Below are 18,935 nucleotides of genomic sequence, written 5' to 3'. Positions count from 1 at the left end.
TTAAGGGATATTTAGCTAAGTTAGAAAACAAAAAGAACTTGCAAATTGTTAGCATTAATTGTAGAAATTAGCCAATACTCTATAAAAAGATACTTTAAGATTACTTTATAAAAGATACCTTAACATTAATGGATTCGAATTTATAGTGGTCTGTGGTATTTTGAAAAATATTTCATAATTACAAAATGGAATATTGAACATAATTTTTTAGACAACTTGTCTGTATTAAGTTTTAAAATATCATATAATCACAAATTTGAAAATAAAGTGCTCATTATTGAATATTGAACATACTTTTGTAGACACCTTAACCTTTATTCACTATTTCGGATTGCCATAATTCAAATATAGCATTCAATTTACATCAGTCAGTCCGGATATAGCCAATGATATAACTTCCTTATCAGTATGGGTTCTCTTATCTCATTACGATATATGGCTTTTAGGGACGACTAATTGTGAGCATGCGAAAATAACCGAATAATTGTGATGGTAATCTCTCATCTGATTAGTCAGAGTTGCTTCGCAGAACGATGAAATAGGTGATGTACTGCCAATTATGAGATAATGCCAGTAAAGTTATTAATAATCTGGAATATTGGGGGGATTTATATTGGATTTGACGGCTGACAGCTGCCGCAGCCGCGGGCACTAATTGAAAACAATCAGATGCTGATTAATCCAATGCTGATAGCCATGATCGATGGACAATGGCTCGATAAACGCTTCGATAATTGTGCGTAATAGATGATTAATAAACTGCTGCAGAACGTAGCCAACTGCCTGCCGAGTTGCTGGTTGCCCTTTTGCCACGTGTTGCGTATACGACCAGTTGGCCAGCACCCACCGACCATCCCATGACTGCGCACAATCCCCATCGAAATCGGCCCAACAGCAGCAAGTATCACGTCGTGGGCGGACACGAGGACGTGGATGAACTTCGGAGTTTCCATTCGGGTGCCACCTGAACGCGTTGAAATCTTTCGTATCCTGGACTCGTATAAATCGCGGTCTCCTTGGCTGCCGATTTCACTTGCGTTTCAGTCTCAAAGCGGTGCAGTCAGCAGCAGTAACGGTTAATATTGTAGAGAACCGATTCCAAAAAGTTTTTCAAAATCCCATCGAGCATCGTCTCTCAACGTTTTTGAACTTCTTGTGTTTTGCAGTGGAATCGATCTAAAGCAATCGAACTTTGATCGCAAATAAAGCGAAAGTGTTGTGTGCATTTGTGAAAAAGGGTGAGTGATAAAGTTATTTAATTTTTAGTTCAATTTAAATAATAAATCGTAAATTTCGTATTCTTATTATTAATGTGCTTAACGGAAAACTCTTTGTCCAAAAAATCTTATTAGTTCAAATGTTAACTGATATTAATTACTTATTTTAATAATCTAAATAAATAAAACCTTACATTTTTCATTTTAATCAGTTCAAAAAAACCTTTAGAAAACTATTAACATCAAATTCGCAATCAATATGATTTCAATCCCTTTTTTGCCGACGGTCAATTTGCAACTTTTACTAAATTTCAGAATATTTTTCTTTTGCTTTTAAGGAAAAGTTTTTTAAGCTTTTTGCTAATTGCAAAGCATTTGCAAATGCAAATTATAAAATTAAACATTTTCAAAAACACGAGTTTGCTTCAATTTTTTAGTTTGAAAATTGAATTTGCTTTAAAGTTGGTTTTCTTAATATAAAATTATTGTCAATCAATTAGACAATAATTTCTTAAATATTTTAATTTTAAGCAAACTTGGTTTCAAATTGTTGTTAATACTTGCTCTTAATTATGTTTTCTTGGCTCAAAATTGCCAACGTTTATAATTCTGAAAATGTGCTGGCCGTTTTATAAATTGCTTCTTAGCTGTCCTAAGCCATTAAGTCAACATGTAACCCAGGACCGATGCTGAGGTCCTTCGATGATGTGTGTTTAGCCCAGTACATTTGTTGCATCCCCTTTGTCCTTCCTAAATGGGCTGGGCACTCTTTGGGCTTTGGCCCAGGCGACCTTTTGGCCCCAGTACTCGTATCTGGGAAAATCTTTATTTTCTTGCTGCAAAATTGAAGCGGGCTCCTTGGCTTTATTACCTCTTGGCTCGGCTCGGGCCAACTAAGTCCTTTGGATTATCGCAATCATTTTGAGCTTTACTTTGCTCCCACATTAGAGCGCCTTTATAGTTTTATGATCTTACGAGCTAGCGCTCTTGGCTGTTACTAACTTAAATTGCCAAAACTTTAGTGCGAACTTGTGGAACTTCTGATCTTAAAGTTGGGCTCATGAAATTAATTTCCCAGCATTAGGAACAACAGTTGGGCGATTCGAGTTCGCAGAAACTCCTCAGTTGTTCAGTGATTCGAATGACTTGATGCGCCCCAAAAAAAAACTTAAAGAAAATTCAATTGAACTTCAAGTTGAACGTTTAATAAACGAACAATTTAATTTCGCTTACGTGGGCATCAAATTGAAGACCATTTAACCATGTAGATTAAAAAAAGCATAATTGAAAAGTGATGAAATTAAAAATGTATTAAATGCGGTGCATCGCAAAAGCCGCTTAGCTGCGGCAGCAGAAAACGTGAGTTGCTTTTTCACAGTGTCCACGCCAATTGCTTCTAATCCTTTCCATTTTTTACATCCGATTTTCAAATTGAATATTCAGCATTAAGCAAGAAATTGTAAACAAGGCGGATTATGTTTTTACTGGTTTTGAGCTCAATTTGGATACTATTTTAAGCTTTGCTTTTAATTGGTTTTTGATCACATGATTTCTAAAAAATCAGACGTTAATCGAAATATTAAATTCAATTTATTACCAAAGTATCTCAGTTTTATATGGCCACAGTTCAACATGTTTAACCATACAAATCCAAAAGAAGTATTCATCTTTATGCACTATTTCGTTGCACTTTTCAATTGACGAAGTATAAAAGTCTAACTAAGCTCACATCCATCACTTTCTGCAATAAAAGTACTTTTATTCACTGTTTTTCACACCTTCGTCGACCTTTTGATCATTTTGTGTTGCCTACTTTCTTGCGCAAAATGGCACTTCTGGAAAATTCAATTCTCACGCTCAGCGGTGCTTTGGATGAAATGGAGGGCGTGGAAAAAACTACTTATTTTCATCTCCTGCCCTCCGGTTGTTTATGAAATGCTCTCTTCTGTGACGATTTGTGGACAATTCGTAATTCGTGTTTTCTTTAAATTTACAAAAGGGGCAGCACACAGGAGATGCAGACGGTAAGAGGGCAGATGATTTGGGTCTTGGGATTTCTTTCTTTTTCATCGCCGCACATTTTCTTTTATCCCTGGGTCTGTGAAAACACTCAGATGCGGAAACTTTCGTGCTTAATTAATTCGTTTTGGAATAAAGGAGTTTACCTCAACTGGGCAACAATTAAAAAATGCTTAAGCGTGGGACTTTAAAAATTCACTTGAGCATGGCCAAAAAGGGCTTAAGCGCCAAAAATACGAAATACATAGACGCATAGAAGCTTAGGGAACTTTTTGGGCCAAAATGTTGCTCAACACACTTGCTCCAAAGGCGGAGGGCAAGTCTCCTTGAACTGCTCTCGCTCTAATTAAATTTGCATATTTTTATTAATTAAATTGTTTAGCCAGTGTGTTTACTGGCAGCATCCGAACTTTGGCCCCGCCGACTCACATGTGCATACTAATCACCGCAGAGCAGGGGAATCCCCTACGAAAATTAACATTGCCCCAAGGCAATGAGAATGCAAACAAACTGGGGACAATTGCAGATGAAAATCGGATGCTTTTCATTAGCAGGAGTTCGTGTTTCAGGCTCATCTGCCCATTTATTGCATTTTTATTAAGCAGTACTTGGCTCATAATATTTTCGCTTTATATTTTCCCCAAAACGAACCCTGCATGAATTTAATTGAGCACGATTTTCAGTCCGAAAATGTTTACGCCTCTAATTGGGCGAGTTTATGAATTCATAAACTCTCAAATTGCCGGGGTGTTAAAAGTCAAGTGAAGGGGGCTTTATGTAGTGCGTAATAATTTGTTAAAAGTTGGTTGCAAAATGAGCAGCATGTGCCGTTTCGGTAATTAATTATTATGCTAGATATCAGGTTTTTAGATAATTTTACTGAGCATGAAATGTATTGCATTCAACTATAATTGTGAAATAATTGGGAAACAGTAGCTTTGCTTTTAGAAAGTGTAGGATGAAGAATTTAATTTAAATAGTTATAGAACTTTAAAAGGCTGTTGCTTTAATACACGACCTACTTTAACTTAAGCCCTGTTTATCTAGCAGATATATTTCGGTGCTCGCCCATCGCTTGAGCTACTTTATCTGCAATTCTGCAACCAATATTGCCGCTTAACTGCAGGTAATTCCTTACCCCATTTGATTCATTTTGAGCTGCTTACGCCGCCATGGAATATAAATTCGGTCTCTTAACATATAAATTTTCACATTCCTTCGACACAAGCTCCATCCCCAACATGGAGCTCCTTGATGGTGGTATTCCACCGCACAGCTGCCAAATATTTATTCGCATTTAAAAAGTATTTTATGTTGCATTTACCCATAAGCATTCTCCTGGGAACTTCGGCTCCTGCTGCTGCCACGTGAGTCCAAATACCAGTCCTCGGTGATAAGACATGCATTCGACCTCGCCGGAGGTCCTCGTCCTCCTCCTCCTCCATCCATCTGCTGCTGCTCCTGTGTCCTCAAAAATGCTTTGGCGTTGGGTTTTATGCGAGATGCTCCTTGGGAGTGTTTGTTTTAATCCTCCCCCGACCAAGTCGCCCAGATCTCCGCCTGAATTGTTTGTATGACAAAGTTAGCATTTTGTAATAAATTCGCTTCGAAAAATATTTGAATGTTTATGGTCGGTATTCAAATTAAATACTATACTGCGCGAAACAAGTAAAGCCGAACATTAAACGAGGTACGAATAAAATGTATTTTTTGCAAATTTGCCTTTGAGTTTGGTCAACGTTGAAATTTTCATTATTATAATGGAAAAGAATAATTTTGTAACAAAAAAATGAAACTTATTAACTTAATGAAAACAAGGACCAGGACACGTTCCATCAGCCCCTTCAATTGCATTCTCGTGTTTGATTTCTCGGCTCAATGGATCCTTTGCAAATGACCAAGATGTGTGGTCTTCAAACTGAAATGCCACGAAATTAGCTGAGGTCTTACCAATTCCAGCAGGCAATTAAAGGCACTCGAGTTGCTGAATCAACTGCTAGGGTAAATATCACAATACTACACACATACACGTTGGCAGCGAGAGCTCAAAGTAAGGCTTTGTGTTATCGAGGAGAAACATTTACATTTACATTTTGCAACTGGCAAACAGAAAATTCAATACAAAATAAGAGCAATCGAGCGGGGTCAGGGGGCAAGTGGCACTGTTTGCGTTGAGCAAAAGTTGTGGCAACAATGCTCATAAAACATAAACAAACAAACAAATAAACAAACAAACGTCATTGCGCCCGGCAGTTTATCAGCCAGCCAATGGAGTGGGTGGCACTGGGTGGCTCTGGGTTGCATAATACATGTGTGAGGAGTGGTTTTGGAGGCGGATTCCAGCGGGGGAATGCCCACCGCACCGACCTGACAATGCAATCAAGCGAAAGTGACAGAGCGGCAGGAGCTGCGCCACTGACATCGATATGTCGACAACTGGCAACTGGTGCACATGATGACGGCACCGGGGGGATTTGGATTTGGTGGCTGGCGGATGTGGCAATCTGGATGGCACAACACGGGGGCACACAACAAAATGGCTGCGCCAAAGTATTTAGCCAAACTTTGACACAAGTTTTCCTTTTTCGCATTTTTTGCGCTGGGATTCCCCCCCTTGGCATAGTTGCTGTTCTTCGTTTGATTTGAATATTTTGTCACTCGACTGACGCACTTGGCTTTCGGCTCCATTCTTCATATGAGTTGCGCAGAAGTTTATCAAGTGCGAAAAGTATTTGCAAAGTTCCCTTTTTTCCAGTTAGCACTTTTTTAAGGTACATATACTTACTTGGCATCATCGCCGTAAAACCATGCAGAAACTTTTTGCGAACTGCCCTTAAAAGTGGACTACTATATTTTTATTAGCTATATACTTCTGAATATCAAACATATCCACTGCGTTTCAACGAACTCAAATCTCTTTGCACCATCCTTGGCATTCATGTGAGCCCATTTTTCGAAATAAATTTGACATAATTAAAGCATTTATAGTATTTTATTGAACATACATACCTTGGGGACATGCTTTATTTTCTCTTGCATTTAAAATCATCGGCTTGCCCAAACAACGAAAACTCATCAAAGAATAAAACACACTGTATCGAATTGCGGCTGGCAAAAGCAAAAGAGAAAAGATCCATCCGAACAATTCTGAATCACCGGAGGCTAATTCACAAATTCCCACAGTTTGCATACAGAAATGTGAAAGAATAAAAACATTTGCCTAACACCAAATTCCCATTTGGCATAAACCTGTTGCCAGCATAATTTGTGGCTTGTTCGGCTTGTTAACCAACCGCAAAATTCAAGATCCAAACCAAAAAAAAAACCAAAAAAAAAAAAAACTGAAGACCCATTCGAAAACGCCGCTCTAGTTGAGTGCAATTATTTTAATCTGTTGCCGACATTTTCGGCATAATTTTTCATCAATTTTAAAGATTCAAGGTTGGGGCCAAAGTAAAATACAAGAATTCCTTGGGCCGCAATGAATTTTTAAGTAAATGTAAAGAGTGCCGGTGCCCAAGTAGAGATTCCGCCCAGTGCCGCCTGTGCCCCACACCCCGAAATCTGATTCCGCCTCATCCACATCCCTATCCTCATTCCCATCCACATCCACATCCTCATCCACGTCCTGAAAGTCTCGGTCTCGAAAGAAACCCAAGGCGGCGCTCGCGTGGCAACTCCCAGGAGGATGTTATCCTGTCGGTTGTTGTGGGCAATGCTTTTAGCCTCCGCAAGTTAAATGCTCCAACCCCCTTTCCCCCTCCCCAATCCCCTTTTGGATTTCCTCCTCACCTCTGGGCCCACCTTGCGTTTGCCTTTTCCACCTCATTGTCTTTATGGAGCTCCTTACATCATAGCCACCCCACCCAAGCCCAGCTCCAGCTCCATGTTGGGTCAACAATTTTTACATTGTTTTCGGCATCCGAGAAATGCTCGGTTGTCTCTGCTCCGTGTCCCTTGAACGGGCACCGAGAAAACTTTCGCCCCAAAGTTCAGCTCCCGCGAGGAACGGGCAAAAGTTTTTCCACAGTTCTTTTAGCGGTACATAACCATTATAGGTTATACAATTATAATTACTGCTGGTTTATGACGTGACCTTTTAGGCCAGCGTGTGTGAAGGATAAGTCGTTTCTTTGTCGTAAAAAGAGCATACTAAAATAAAATATAAAAAAATACAGCGTGGTACGGTGTTTGACTGAAAATGAAACCTCTTTCTAATCGTTATGAAACAACTTGAATCACTTTTTAGGTCTAAAAATCCATCAAACCAAACCTATAAATATGACTTGAATTAAAGTGTTATTGTTGAGATTTAAGTTCTGACGTCGCGTGCTATAAAGTGTCAATAATTGTGGCCATAACCAGCTTAACTGACTCGACAACCAATCTAATCGGTTAAAGATTATTGCCTTGATTGATGTCACAAATCGTGGCCTACAAATATATTCGACACTTGAAGCTGTCGCGTTTCTAACTTGTTGATATCTTCCTGATTTTCGCCAGATATCAAGTAAATAATATATGATTATAGTATATAGTACTTAAGTTTGGGAAAACTCACTGCTGTCTGGCGACTTTGGTTAGTTAAGTGCGAGCTCATTAGCAGTTTCCATTAGCCAGAGACTTTTGCACCTGGCATGGCGGAATGTTGTGGCCCCGAAGGCAACTCACCTGTTTGCGGACATTCAGCCGACTTAGGCGCAGTGGCTTTGCCAACTAATCAGTTAAGATGGCATCGCTTCCGCACACAATGCGAACCGCAAGGACGAAGGACACGCTCGACCAGATCGGAGCAAATCAAACGTCTGCCAACACAAATCCAAATCAATCTTCTGTCTCCGACTGTGCGGGTCTTGTTTGCTTAATTTGACAAACGGAATAATTTGATGTATATCTAAAATGGCAGCCAGGAACTCAGCGGGGCCACCATCTCCTCCGCCATGGTTTCATTGGGAGCCCAGCGGCACGGACACCGCAGAATCCTCCGGCCAATCCGCCGACTTTGTCACTAATTCAATAAGCATCCAATTACAACGCGGCGGGTGTGGCGCTTTTCCCCTTCCCCCTCCCCTTCCATGCGTATACGCAATTTTCATTTGGTATATGAAAATTTAATGCAACTAAAAGTGCCTGTCGTGGCAATAATTTCCCCTAATTATATGGCTTTTCCTGCCGTTAGCAGGCTTTGCTAAATTACCTACAATTTATTCAATTTCAGGCGTCAACGGAAACAAAAGTAATGCAACGCTAATTAAATAATGGCAAAGGTTAAGGGCTTAAGATAAATAAACAAACTAACTAATTCTAATAATATTTAATTTCAAGCCTAAAATAACTTACTTCACAAACAAATTTTAAGATAAAGGTATAATTTAATTAAGAAGCCTTTATTATTTGCCTATTTGCCTTTTTGCTAGCAATTGAGATCTAAGACACTGATTTGGGATTGATAAATCCCTCAAGCGATATACCCATCAAAGTCAATTAATGCTGGGTATTGGGATTAAAGCACGTGGATCCATTTTTGATTGTCGATGCTGGAGGAAGTGGGCCACAATCCTTAGCCCTGCCCTTGCGATTGAATGACCCAAATTCAATTTGCCCGGTTTTGTGGCCAGATTCCAGGTTCGCACCACGAGCACCGCCTCCGATTGCCCCACCCAGCAAATCATAAGTACGTTTCCAGTTACCAACGCAGCGGGCCACCGAGCGACCCACAAAAGCCGGGGGCTCACAGGGTGCGAGTGTGTCTTGTGTTGTTTGGCCACAATCAAGGCAATGCAATTTCAATGTCTGACTCTCGTGTTACACTTTAGTCCAGGCTGCACCCACCTCCCAGCTCCCACCATCGCCATCCAGACTGGCACTTGGACAAGGTGAGAGTTTTGCGTAGCAGGTGGGGGCAGTGGCAGTGGAGCTGCCAGCCAGAAATCTCATCTCGTTAGACAAATGCCAGTGCTGACTGGGCAACACTTGATTTGGGTTAGCCACCAAGCAGCCCAAACTGTTTGGCCTATTCCGCTTGATGGGATTTGAATGCTGCGGCCACTGCGGGAGATGGGTTTTCATACTCCAGGCGGGTTTCAAATGCCAGATTAAGTAGTCAACTCCTGATTGCTGGACATCCCTTTGAAGTTCCTTAGAGCAGCTTGTTAGGCGATAACATCTTCGGTTCTGAGTAGTTCGTTTGTAAAAGGCAATCTCTAAAAATACCCTATGATAAAACATAACTTAGTTCTTAGCAGTATCCACCTGTAGCAACAAAATAATCAATCAGAATTAGTATTCCATTTATAAACCCCAGCAAATATTTTTTTCCACTATAATTTATTTAATTGAATGCATTAAATGAACTATTTTCGCTTGTTTAATTTATCTGTCATCGCAGTCGGGTTATATTTAATGTGCTTATAGGCCAAAGTTCGCTGGCTAGTGTTCATTTGAAACATCAATATCTTGCTCGATTAATCGCCTGGCACTTGACTGACTCCGAGGCTCATAAACCACGAGTGGGTGCATCGGAGATCGAGCAAGCTGTGAAAATGCAATCGGCGGAAAGAATTCGATGTGGAGTAGGAGAGGGATGAGTGGTGGGTGCTCCAGCCGGAAGGAATCGCCCACCCATTAGTGACTCGGAGGCAAATGCTCACTGACCGAACCGGATACTATCCATAATAGCAATTTATTTGTTCTCTGGCTCCTCTGTGCTGTATGAAATATATTTACCAATTGTGAATGTTTGCTGATTATTTTTTGGTTAAATATTATTTGCATCTCGGTCTAAGCCTTTAAGCCATGTCCACGCACAGCAAATAAAAATAAATCGAAATTCATACAAGCGCACACATTTCGGTGAGTTGTTCGGTTAGTTGGCCAGCCACCCCGGGCGTATACTTTATTTATGTATTTGCCGACTACAATCAACTCCAGTTCAATCCACTCGCGCTGGCCCATAAATCAAAAATGATTGATAAACGGTCGCCTATTTGAGCAGCCTAATAATTGCACATGAAATGTCACCGCAGGAATACGAGAAACAAAAAGCAGGCGGCCCACGTCGGTCGGTAATCATACGCCCCGTATGCCCAGTTACCAGCTACCCAGTATGGTTACCGAAATTGCCCGACGGTGCGTAAAATCCGTTGATTACTTTATTTGGGTCGAAAGTGAGCAACGCACTCGCCCGTGGACACCTCCATTTGGCCCCTTGTCTGTCCGTGTGTTACTAGCCCTCGGCGATAAGAGCGAATGCTCTGGACCACAATTAACCTGTGGCTGACCACACAGAACCACCCGAAATCCCACCCAGAAATCCTCATCCCACCATCCCACATGTGCAAACAGACCCTGCGCTGGCAGTAAAACGCAATCGAATTCATGAATCTCCATTGTCCTTCTTGGCCAATTGAAGTGGCATTTTATTTGATTTTAAATCTGATTTCAATAGGGTCTTAAGCTTAATGGTAGTAGGAGCCATGGCAAGAAGATGACTGCCGGACCTGCATTTGCTTTTATCTGCCAAAACGAAATTTATATTTTTATATGACCGAGCAAATGGGTGGTGAAAGTGCTCGAGTGTAACCACTTGATTGGAAGGGAATTTAAGCCGAGGTGAAAGCGTTTCCTCTTGGCTGAAAGCGATCAAATTCCCACGTTTCCCTAATTTTACCAATTGAAAATAAATGCATTCTGGTAATGTGAGCAATTATTTCATCATCCTTAGTTCCTAATTGATTTGGCTTTTTGCTAAGCAGGGGTTTTGCCCATTGTGTCTGGTGATTTTCCCAAATGCATGGTTTTTCCCTAAAACCCAAACTCACTTATCGCTATCACTAATTTATTGGCTTATCTATGAGCTTAATCATGCAATGATATTAAAACAAATTACCATGAAGAGTCACTTATTATTATCGCGTAATGTAAGCACTATCAAAGTCACTCAAAATGCTCAATCAAAACAAAGTCCAGCTGCGTATTGGAATTTAGGATTCACTTCTTGAGAAATGAAGATAGTCCAAATATCACCTCACACCTGAAATGATAATATGCGCCAGATTATAATTATCGAATGGACGAGCATTAAGAACTCATACTGCTTAAGAATGGAGTGGTCAACAAATCTTATCACCGGACAATTTGGGCTGTGATTGATGGCGAGTGCTATAAATTAGACCCGCTACTCCGATCGTCAGTTAGTCGAACTCGAGTAGACTAGAAACCAAGAGAATGTTCAAGACCATCGCTGTAGTAGTGCTCCTGGCGGCTTTGGCCAGTGCCGAGCTCCATCGCGTGCCGATCCTCAAGGAGCAGAACTTTGTGAAGACGCGCCAGAATGTTTTGGCCGAGAAGTCCTATCTGCGCACCAAGTACCAGCTGCCCTCGCTTCGCAGCGTGGATGAGGAGCAGCTGTCCAACTCGATGAACATGGCCTACTACGGAGCCATCTCCATCGGAACTCCCGCTCAGAGCTTCAAGGTTCTGTTCGACTCGGGCTCCTCCAATCTGTGGGTGCCTTCGAACACCTGCCAGAGCGATGCCTGCAAGACCCACAACCAGTACGACTCCAGCGCCAGCTCCACCTACGTGGCCAACGGCGAGTCCTTCTCCATCCAGTATGGCACTGGCAGCCTCACTGGCTACCTGTCCACCGACACCGTCGACGTCAACGGCCTGAGCATCCAGAGCCAGACCTTTGCTGAGTCCACCAACGAGCCGGGCACCAACTTCAACGACGCCAACTTCGATGGCATTCTCGGTATGGCCTATGAGTCCCTGGCCGTCGATGGAGTGGCTCCTCCGTTCTACAACATGGTGTCCCAGGGTCTGGTCGACAACTCTGTCTTCTCGTTCTATCTGGCCCGCGATGGCACCTCCACTATGGGTGGGGAACTCATCTTCGGCGGCTCCGATTCATCTCTGTACTCTGGCGCTCTGACCTACGTTCCCATCTCGGAGCAGGGCTACTGGCAGTTCACCATGGCCGGATCCTCCATCGACGGTTACTCGCTGTGCGATGACTGCCAGGCTATTGCCGATACCGGCACCTCCCTGATCGTTGCTCCCTACAATGCCTACATTACCCTCTCCGAGATCCTGAACGTGGGTGAGGATGGCTACCTGGACTGCTCCAGCGTCAGTTCCCTGCCCGATGTCACCTTCAACATCGGAGGCACCAACTTCGTTCTGAAGCCCTCGGCCTACATCATCCAGTCGGACGGCAACTGCATGTCCGCCTTCGAGTACATGGGCACCGACTTCTGGATTCTGGGCGATGTCTTCATTGGCCAGTACTACACCGAGTTCGATTTGGGCAACAACCGCATTGGCTTCGCCCCAGTCGCCTAGTTAACGATCCGCAATTACGAATCAATAAAGCAACGAGCTCTTTGAATTTTCTGGGTCACCTCAAGTGGGTCACCTTTCGAATGCTGAAGGTGTAGCAATCTAATCTGTTTACGACTTTGTAAGTGGATAGGTTGTGAGTAAGCGACTCCAATTGCGTTTTACAGTCATGGCTAGTTATGCTTATCTATTTTTCATATAATAAATGAATTACATATTGGACTTTCTGTAAATTGTTCGAGAATGTATAAAGTATATATGATTTAAGTACAAATGTTTCCAAACGATGCCACTCCAACTATCTCGTGGCTATGATTTATTGACACTTAAAGAGACTGAAGCGGTTATCCAACTGTGTTATCCGGTAGTCCGCAAATCCCCAGCTGGCTGTGGGACAAATGTTGACTCTGGACCCCAAGGAGATGGTGTTATGAAGGCAATGACAGAAACCATCAGCTCCGGGAGCCAATTCATTTGTCCAGCCTGTTGCCCGGGCAATGATGTGTGTCACCGGGTGTCAAGAGGGGACTTTGCTAGCCCGGGGGAATGCCACAGATGTCAGGTGTCAAAGGATAGCCAGTGATGTCAGAGAATTGTGCGGGTCTATAGTTTTGCAACTGCAAACACAACAGTGACAACACCATTTAGGAGTAGCGGCTGAAGGACGCGCGGCATCCGTATGCGATGACAGGAAGTGGAAGTGCAGTTGAGCAATGCAAAAAGTGGAGGTCTTGTGAAACTCGGTACAACTTGTGGACAACAGGTTATATTGGTCCTGCTAGCTAGTTTCCAACGCAAATGAGTGGGGCAGGAAGGAGGGGGGAGAGAACAGGAAGGGTAGCCCAGATTGGGACTGCTTCGTTGAGCAGTTAATGAATCACTTAATGGAAAAACCTGGTCGCCACTCGACTTCCGTTCTGGGTGTAGACTCAACCCACCTCGCCATCGACTTCTAATTGATGTTGACCTTAGAACACTAAACCGCTTGGCTTTTCAAATAGTTTATGAAAAGCGCCCGAAGTTTATGGCCTCAAAAATATGTAAATGACTTTGTAGATGTGGAAGAAAAAACTGTTTTAGAAGTTATTGAATAATAATAATAATAAAATATGATAAGACACAATGGCACAATTTTCAGTGTTAAAGGTGCGTTCGTCACTAGCCTTTTACCTCGTAAAGCGTGGTTTTCGTTGGAATGCTTAAATGGCAGTTTTTGGGGCTTCGATATTTATTAAATTATTTCTTAAATTCTTGCAGGAGACAGCCGCACAAAGATGACAAACCGATGCGCTTGCTTCGCCTTGGCCTTCCTCCTCTTCTGCCTCTTGGCCATCTCGAGCATCGAGGCAGCTCCGATGCCCAGGTAGTTGTACCCAATCCCCTAGTAGTGCCCCACCCACATGCAGACATATCCTTTCCAATTTGGCTGAACACAAACAAAAGGACATAGCCTAATTAAATTCTGGCACTTAAGCTGCGAAAACCGAAAAATGTGCCACACAAATATTTGAGGCAAGCAATTACCCCACTGAGTACGAATCTTGGCCATGTGGGAGATGGAAATATACTTAGGCAGCCAAAAAATAAAATAAAATAAAAAAGAAAACGCTCACATGGCGAAGGAGAATTTTCAATTAACAATATGTAAACGTTGACAGAAAAGTGTGTCAAAAATTGCAGTACTTGGCCATACACTTGAGTCGTTCATGTAGCTAAAAGATTCTAAGGACATGCCTTGTGTGAGTGGGATGGTTTAAAACTCAATTTCCCTTCCATCAAAGTAACTATTAAAAATTCATTGACCCTGGCCAGCTAATTAGCAATTGCTCGAATGGAAAATGCTCCAAACATTTTGGGCTTTAACAAATAATTGGGTTTCCATGCAAATGAAGATTTTAAGCCAGTCGAATGTCAAATTCAACGGGGCCAACGTAATTAGATATCCTGTTCAGCCGCATTGTATTGTATAAATACAACCAAATTCCCCATCTAATTTTCCATTTCGTTGACTTTTAAATAGCCAATCCAATGGAGGATACGGTGGCGCTGGCTATAACGAACTGGAGGAGGTGCCCGACGACCTACTCATGGAGCTGATGACTCGCTTTGGACGCACCATCATACGGGCTCGAAACGATCTGGAGAAGTAAGTATTGAAGACACATAAACTGTCTAAATAGAAATTGTTTAATACATATGTGCACCTAAAGTTCTCTTACTTATTTGAATGCTACCAGTAGTAAGGTTATTTGCCAGAGCCTAATCTAACCAAATCATTTATAACTGCTAAATTTACTCGTTTTCATAGCTCCAAACGAACCGTGGACTTTGGCCTGGCTCGGGGATATTCGGGAACCCAGGAGGCGAAACATCGCATGGGTCTGGCTGCAGCCAACTTTGCCGGCGGACCCGGGCGGAGGCGGCGATCCGAGACCGATGTCTAAGGCGCCTGAACGAGTCCGGGCTGCGAATCCTGTGGACATTGAGGACGAGCGTCAACTTCTCCACCCAAACTTGGCCCATACTTTGATACTTTCCTAGAGCTTTCATTTTATTGTTTGTTATTCATTGTACATAAATATTTATTACGGAAATGTCCTCATGCAATTCATCACATTTTTTTCCCCTTCAAGAGTTATACGAAAATATTCTTCAACAGATATCGAAATTATATATACCAAAGGCGAACACCCGAATAAAAGCGTTAAACTGTTGCTCCGAACGAAAATGTTGAAAACTATTTATGCAAATTTTCATCTCAGATTTAACTCAGTGCTAATTGCTCGTTTTAACCCGAAATTAGGGAAGAAGGTAAAGAGAGAAGGGAGAAATTTAAATAAATATATCCTAAATATATATTCAAGTGTAAGCATAATCGCGCAAAAAATCTTTAACTAGGTATGACTTACATAAACTAACAAAAATTTAAAAAAAAGAGCTACACAAATATACATACTACTTATATGCTAACAACACATTTTTGGCCCCCAAAATGAAGCCAACAAAAAAAAAAAAAACCCCAACGAAACTGAAAGTTTATTTTATCAATAGCCAACTTTGGTCTCACGCGACTTTTAAGTATTGTAAATATAAATTATTGAAGCACACGTACAACTAATGCGATACAAATATATTACGGAATTCTACTTGCATATATATTTAATAATTATTGTGTCTATGCTGCAAACATATATCTTAACGTGAGTCGGACACGATCAAATAAAAGTCTACATTTTGAGAACTGTCTAGAGTTTTTTATATTTCTTTAGAGGGGGTTCCTCCAATTTGGAAATGGCAAATTTAACCTTCGCACACCTGACGCACTTTGGCCATCCAATTGCCAGAGCTCATAAAATGTATCTTTTCATCTGGGAGTTGCAAATGCATTACAAATCCAACAAACCGGCCATTAAGGAAGCCAGCGAGCTGTAAATGCAATAGATTTTATTTATTTACAGGCGAATTAGGATCGACTGATTTATGCATGGAGTTCAAAAGGTTAGATGGCCAGATAAGTGGACTTCGAGGTACCATAAATTTCAACACACTCAATTCGCAATTGGTGATAAATAGTATGTGAGTAATTAAACGCAGACACATAAATATATATTGTGCAAATATAAATGCGTCAAAATGGGAATCGGTAATCATTAACTGAAAAAATGTAAACCTAATTAGGCGCAGCTTTTCTTTTTGTATCTTTATCAAATACTGAGTTTATTTCAGTTCTGTGATTCAGAAATAAACTTTTATGAAGTGCGACAACAAAGATAAGCCTTATATTTTAAGTGGTTTGTAGTCGGAAGCGGCTAATGGCATACAATATCATTATCGATAAATAAATTCAGATTTCGAGCAATGTAATCAGCCATTAGTTTAATCCAGTTTGCGTCCGTATCGCTGCTCCTGGAGTGGGCATTCAGGCTGAGGGGACAGCACCATTCCAGCAGAAACTTGCTGTCGATAGCTGCGACGCTCCCTTTGAGTTGCTGGATCCTCCTCCAAGTCCCTATGAATCACGCCCACCTCCTCGGCCTTTAGCATCATCAATTCATCGCGCAGCCATTGATTCTGGAGAGCAAGTATATCAACCTGTGCTCAGATAGAAGTTGATTACACGTTGAACGGATGTGGGATGTGCAACACCTTACGCTATCCAATTCGAATTTTATTTCGGCAATAAAGTCATTAGCTTCATCCAGTTCTTTTTGAACTTCGAGCAATTTGTATTTTAGTTCATCGGTCTCATTGTGTCCACAATTCAGAAGCCGCCGCATTTTATGTTTCAATTCATTTAGATTTGTCCGATCCATTACCAATTGTATCCGTACTTAAGGAGTTTTAAAGCACAACTGCCTTGAGGCAAAATGTTTGCTATCCATTTCGGTTTCGCAGGTTAACAAAGGTTGGCGCACTTGCCCCAATAAAGATAAATACTTATCATTCTTATTCATTGTTCTTGTGAAATCTTAGCAGCCAATATTTGTTGTTACGTCTGCAGCTTTATTTTCTAAAAATCGAATGTTGTACATTTGAAGTTTAAAATACAAACGATTATTTTTTTGAATTTAATACGATCTGGGAAGGAAGACAATATTTTATTGTTTTGATAAGCTATTTGACTTTATACCCTTACAAAGGGTATATATATCCGTATCAGGGTATATAATCTGAATCTCCATCTACGCATATTTGTATACTGGACGGATTGAGGTAGAAACTGTCATTTAGGTTTTTCAAATGACTACTACGAGTCTGGACTGAATTCGATTTCCACAAATCGCGAACTCCAAATATTCAAATGGATGGGCTCAAAGGAGATTTTCAAAGAGGCACTATCCAAATCCCGTAAAACCTAGGTAAATAATTCAACTTAGTAGTCATTGAACAATTTCTTGTGCTGTACTTACTCTACTAGGAGCCAATCCAGTGTTGTGGAGATGCAGGGTCAACGGAATCCTGCGACTTAGCAGAACTTTTGTCAGACAGGAGTTTCTGAGATCCACCGACTTACTGCTCAGCTTGGTAGACGATAGGTTAAGGATCCTAAGAAGATGGCAATGACCTATGGAGTTCCACAGGTGGCTCGGAGACGGAACTTCTCGCATCGCCAAAAGGTGCAGCTCCTCCAATTTTGGCAATTTGTGGCAGATGGTGTGCAGCTGCTGCGCATCGATGTCATCCTCCTGCAGGACCAGCCGACGAAGATTGGTCATATGCAGTATACTTTCCGCCACCCGTTCACTGCTCCAGAAAGAGTCGTTGAAGAGAAGCGATTGAACCTTTAGCGGCTTGTGCCTGGCCACCCAACCTAGCACATACTCATAGTAGTCCCGTGTGTAAAAGACCAAGCGGCGGAAGTGTGGCAGATTCATCAGTCGGGGCAGGAAAGAACCCAGCAAATGGTGGTCATCGATGTGCACCTCTTCAAGCGTGGTGCACCGCGTTATATCCACAACATTTTCGCCCAGGTTCACGTTGTATCCGTAGTAGAGCATAGTCAACTTGGTCAGTCGTAGGCTGCCAAAGATCTCTTTGAAATGGTCCGGGTCCAGGTATTCGCACCAGGTGAGATTCAACTCCTTTAAATGCTTCCAGTGCCACAAGTAACGACCTGTTGTGCTGCTATTGAGTGATAACTTGGTCAGGAGAGGAAACAACTCGGTTAGCTGAAGGGTCTCCTCGTCCGCCTCCTCGAGATTGTAGTCCATGTGGCACTCCAGCGATCGGAGGTGGGGAAAGTCGTATTCCGTCCACTTTACCAGCATCTCAATGTTGGCACTTGGCAAATAGAGATGCTCCACCGTTGCCGACCAGCCGCCCACACATTCCTGCATCAGCTCTAAGTTAAAAGTTACATATATTATCATGGGATCGAATCTATAGCATCAGCGCTAACTCTTATTATTGTCCAGGAACTCCAGATCCTCGCGGGTCAGGGTCACTTTTTTGAGATGACGCCATTGATACTTCACGTATGTCGATATATTCTCGTTGACTTCGGCCAGCGAAAGCTGATCTCTCATTGGCAGGTACTTTAGTATATCTAACCAAACATCTTCATTTATTTGCTCCATCTCACATCGAAATTTTTGTTAAAAACGAGATTACCGAAAGTAAATACTGTCAGCTGTTTATTTGCTTGCTTGCCGCTCGAGACTTGAACTACTTGCATTTGAACTGCTTGAATGCAATGCGGCACTTTCCAACACTATTAGTACATATATATATCAACGTATTAAAATATTTAAAAAGAACGCGCGAAAAAATGAATACTTATCATTAAGATTTTTTTCTTATTAGTTTATTTATGGGATAAACACTTTTTTATATAATAAACAGAAAAATTAACTACAC

The 18,935-nt window shown here is 41.6% G+C and overlaps 4 protein-coding genes across 6 annotated transcripts; 2 read left to right on the top strand and 2 right to left on the bottom strand.

The window, feature by feature from the left end:
• The first annotated feature begins 1,012 nt into the window (after nt 1-1,012).
• LOC6731531 (diuretic hormone class 2) lies at nt 1,013-15,819 on the top strand. Of its 3 annotated transcripts, none has more exons than XM_016178624.3 (5): nt 1,013-1,075; nt 1,167-1,238; nt 13,836-13,944; nt 14,599-14,724; nt 14,887-15,819. In XM_016178624.3, the coding sequence occupies exons 3-5, from the start codon at nt 13,853-13,855 to the stop codon at nt 15,020-15,022; spliced, it is 354 nt and encodes a 117-aa protein (XP_016024209.1). In that variant the 5' UTR covers nt 1,013-1,075; nt 1,167-1,238; nt 13,836-13,852; the 3' UTR covers nt 15,023-15,819. The 3 variants fall into 3 exon arrangements, with proteins under 3 accessions (XP_016024209.1, XP_016024206.1, XP_016024205.1); XM_016178621.3 differs by having other exon boundaries at nt 1,020-1,084; XM_016178620.3 differs by having other exon boundaries at nt 1,022-1,238; nt 13,836-13,941.
• Nucleotides 11,419-12,627, top strand: LOC27206867 (lysosomal aspartic protease). The gene has a single exon (XM_016182650.3). It carries the CDS (start codon nt 11,463-11,465, stop codon nt 12,579-12,581), a length of 1,119 nt encoding a protein of 372 aa, XP_016024210.1. The 5' UTR covers nt 11,419-11,462; the 3' UTR covers nt 12,582-12,627.
• LOC6731530 lies at nt 15,210-16,916 on the bottom strand. Its single transcript, XM_002078641.4, has 2 exons — nt 16,730-16,916; nt 15,210-16,670 (listed from the first exon to the last, which is right to left on the bottom strand). The coding sequence occupies exons 1-2, from the start codon at nt 16,889-16,891 to the stop codon at nt 16,455-16,457; spliced, it is 378 nt and encodes a 125-aa protein (XP_002078677.2). The 5' UTR covers nt 16,892-16,916; the 3' UTR covers nt 15,210-16,454.
• Nucleotides 16,917-17,060: 144 nt separating this feature from the next.
• LOC6731529 lies at nt 17,061-18,778 on the bottom strand. Its single transcript, XM_016179805.3, has 3 exons — nt 18,478-18,778; nt 17,489-18,420; nt 17,061-17,433 (listed from the first exon to the last, which is right to left on the bottom strand). Exons 1-3 carry the CDS (start codon nt 18,653-18,655, stop codon nt 17,326-17,328), a joined length of 1,218 nt encoding a protein of 405 aa, XP_016024204.1. The 5' UTR covers nt 18,656-18,778; the 3' UTR covers nt 17,061-17,325.
• Between the last annotated feature and the right edge of the window lie 157 nt (nt 18,779-18,935).

Source organism: Drosophila simulans, chromosome 2L, assembly GCF_016746395.2.
Source record: "Drosophila simulans strain w501 chromosome 2L, Prin_Dsim_3.1, whole genome shotgun sequence".
NCBI lineage: Eukaryota > Metazoa > Arthropoda > Insecta > Diptera > Drosophilidae > Drosophila > Drosophila simulans.
Note: the sequence above shows the minus strand (reverse complement) of the source record. Positions and strands in the feature narration are given on the sequence as shown.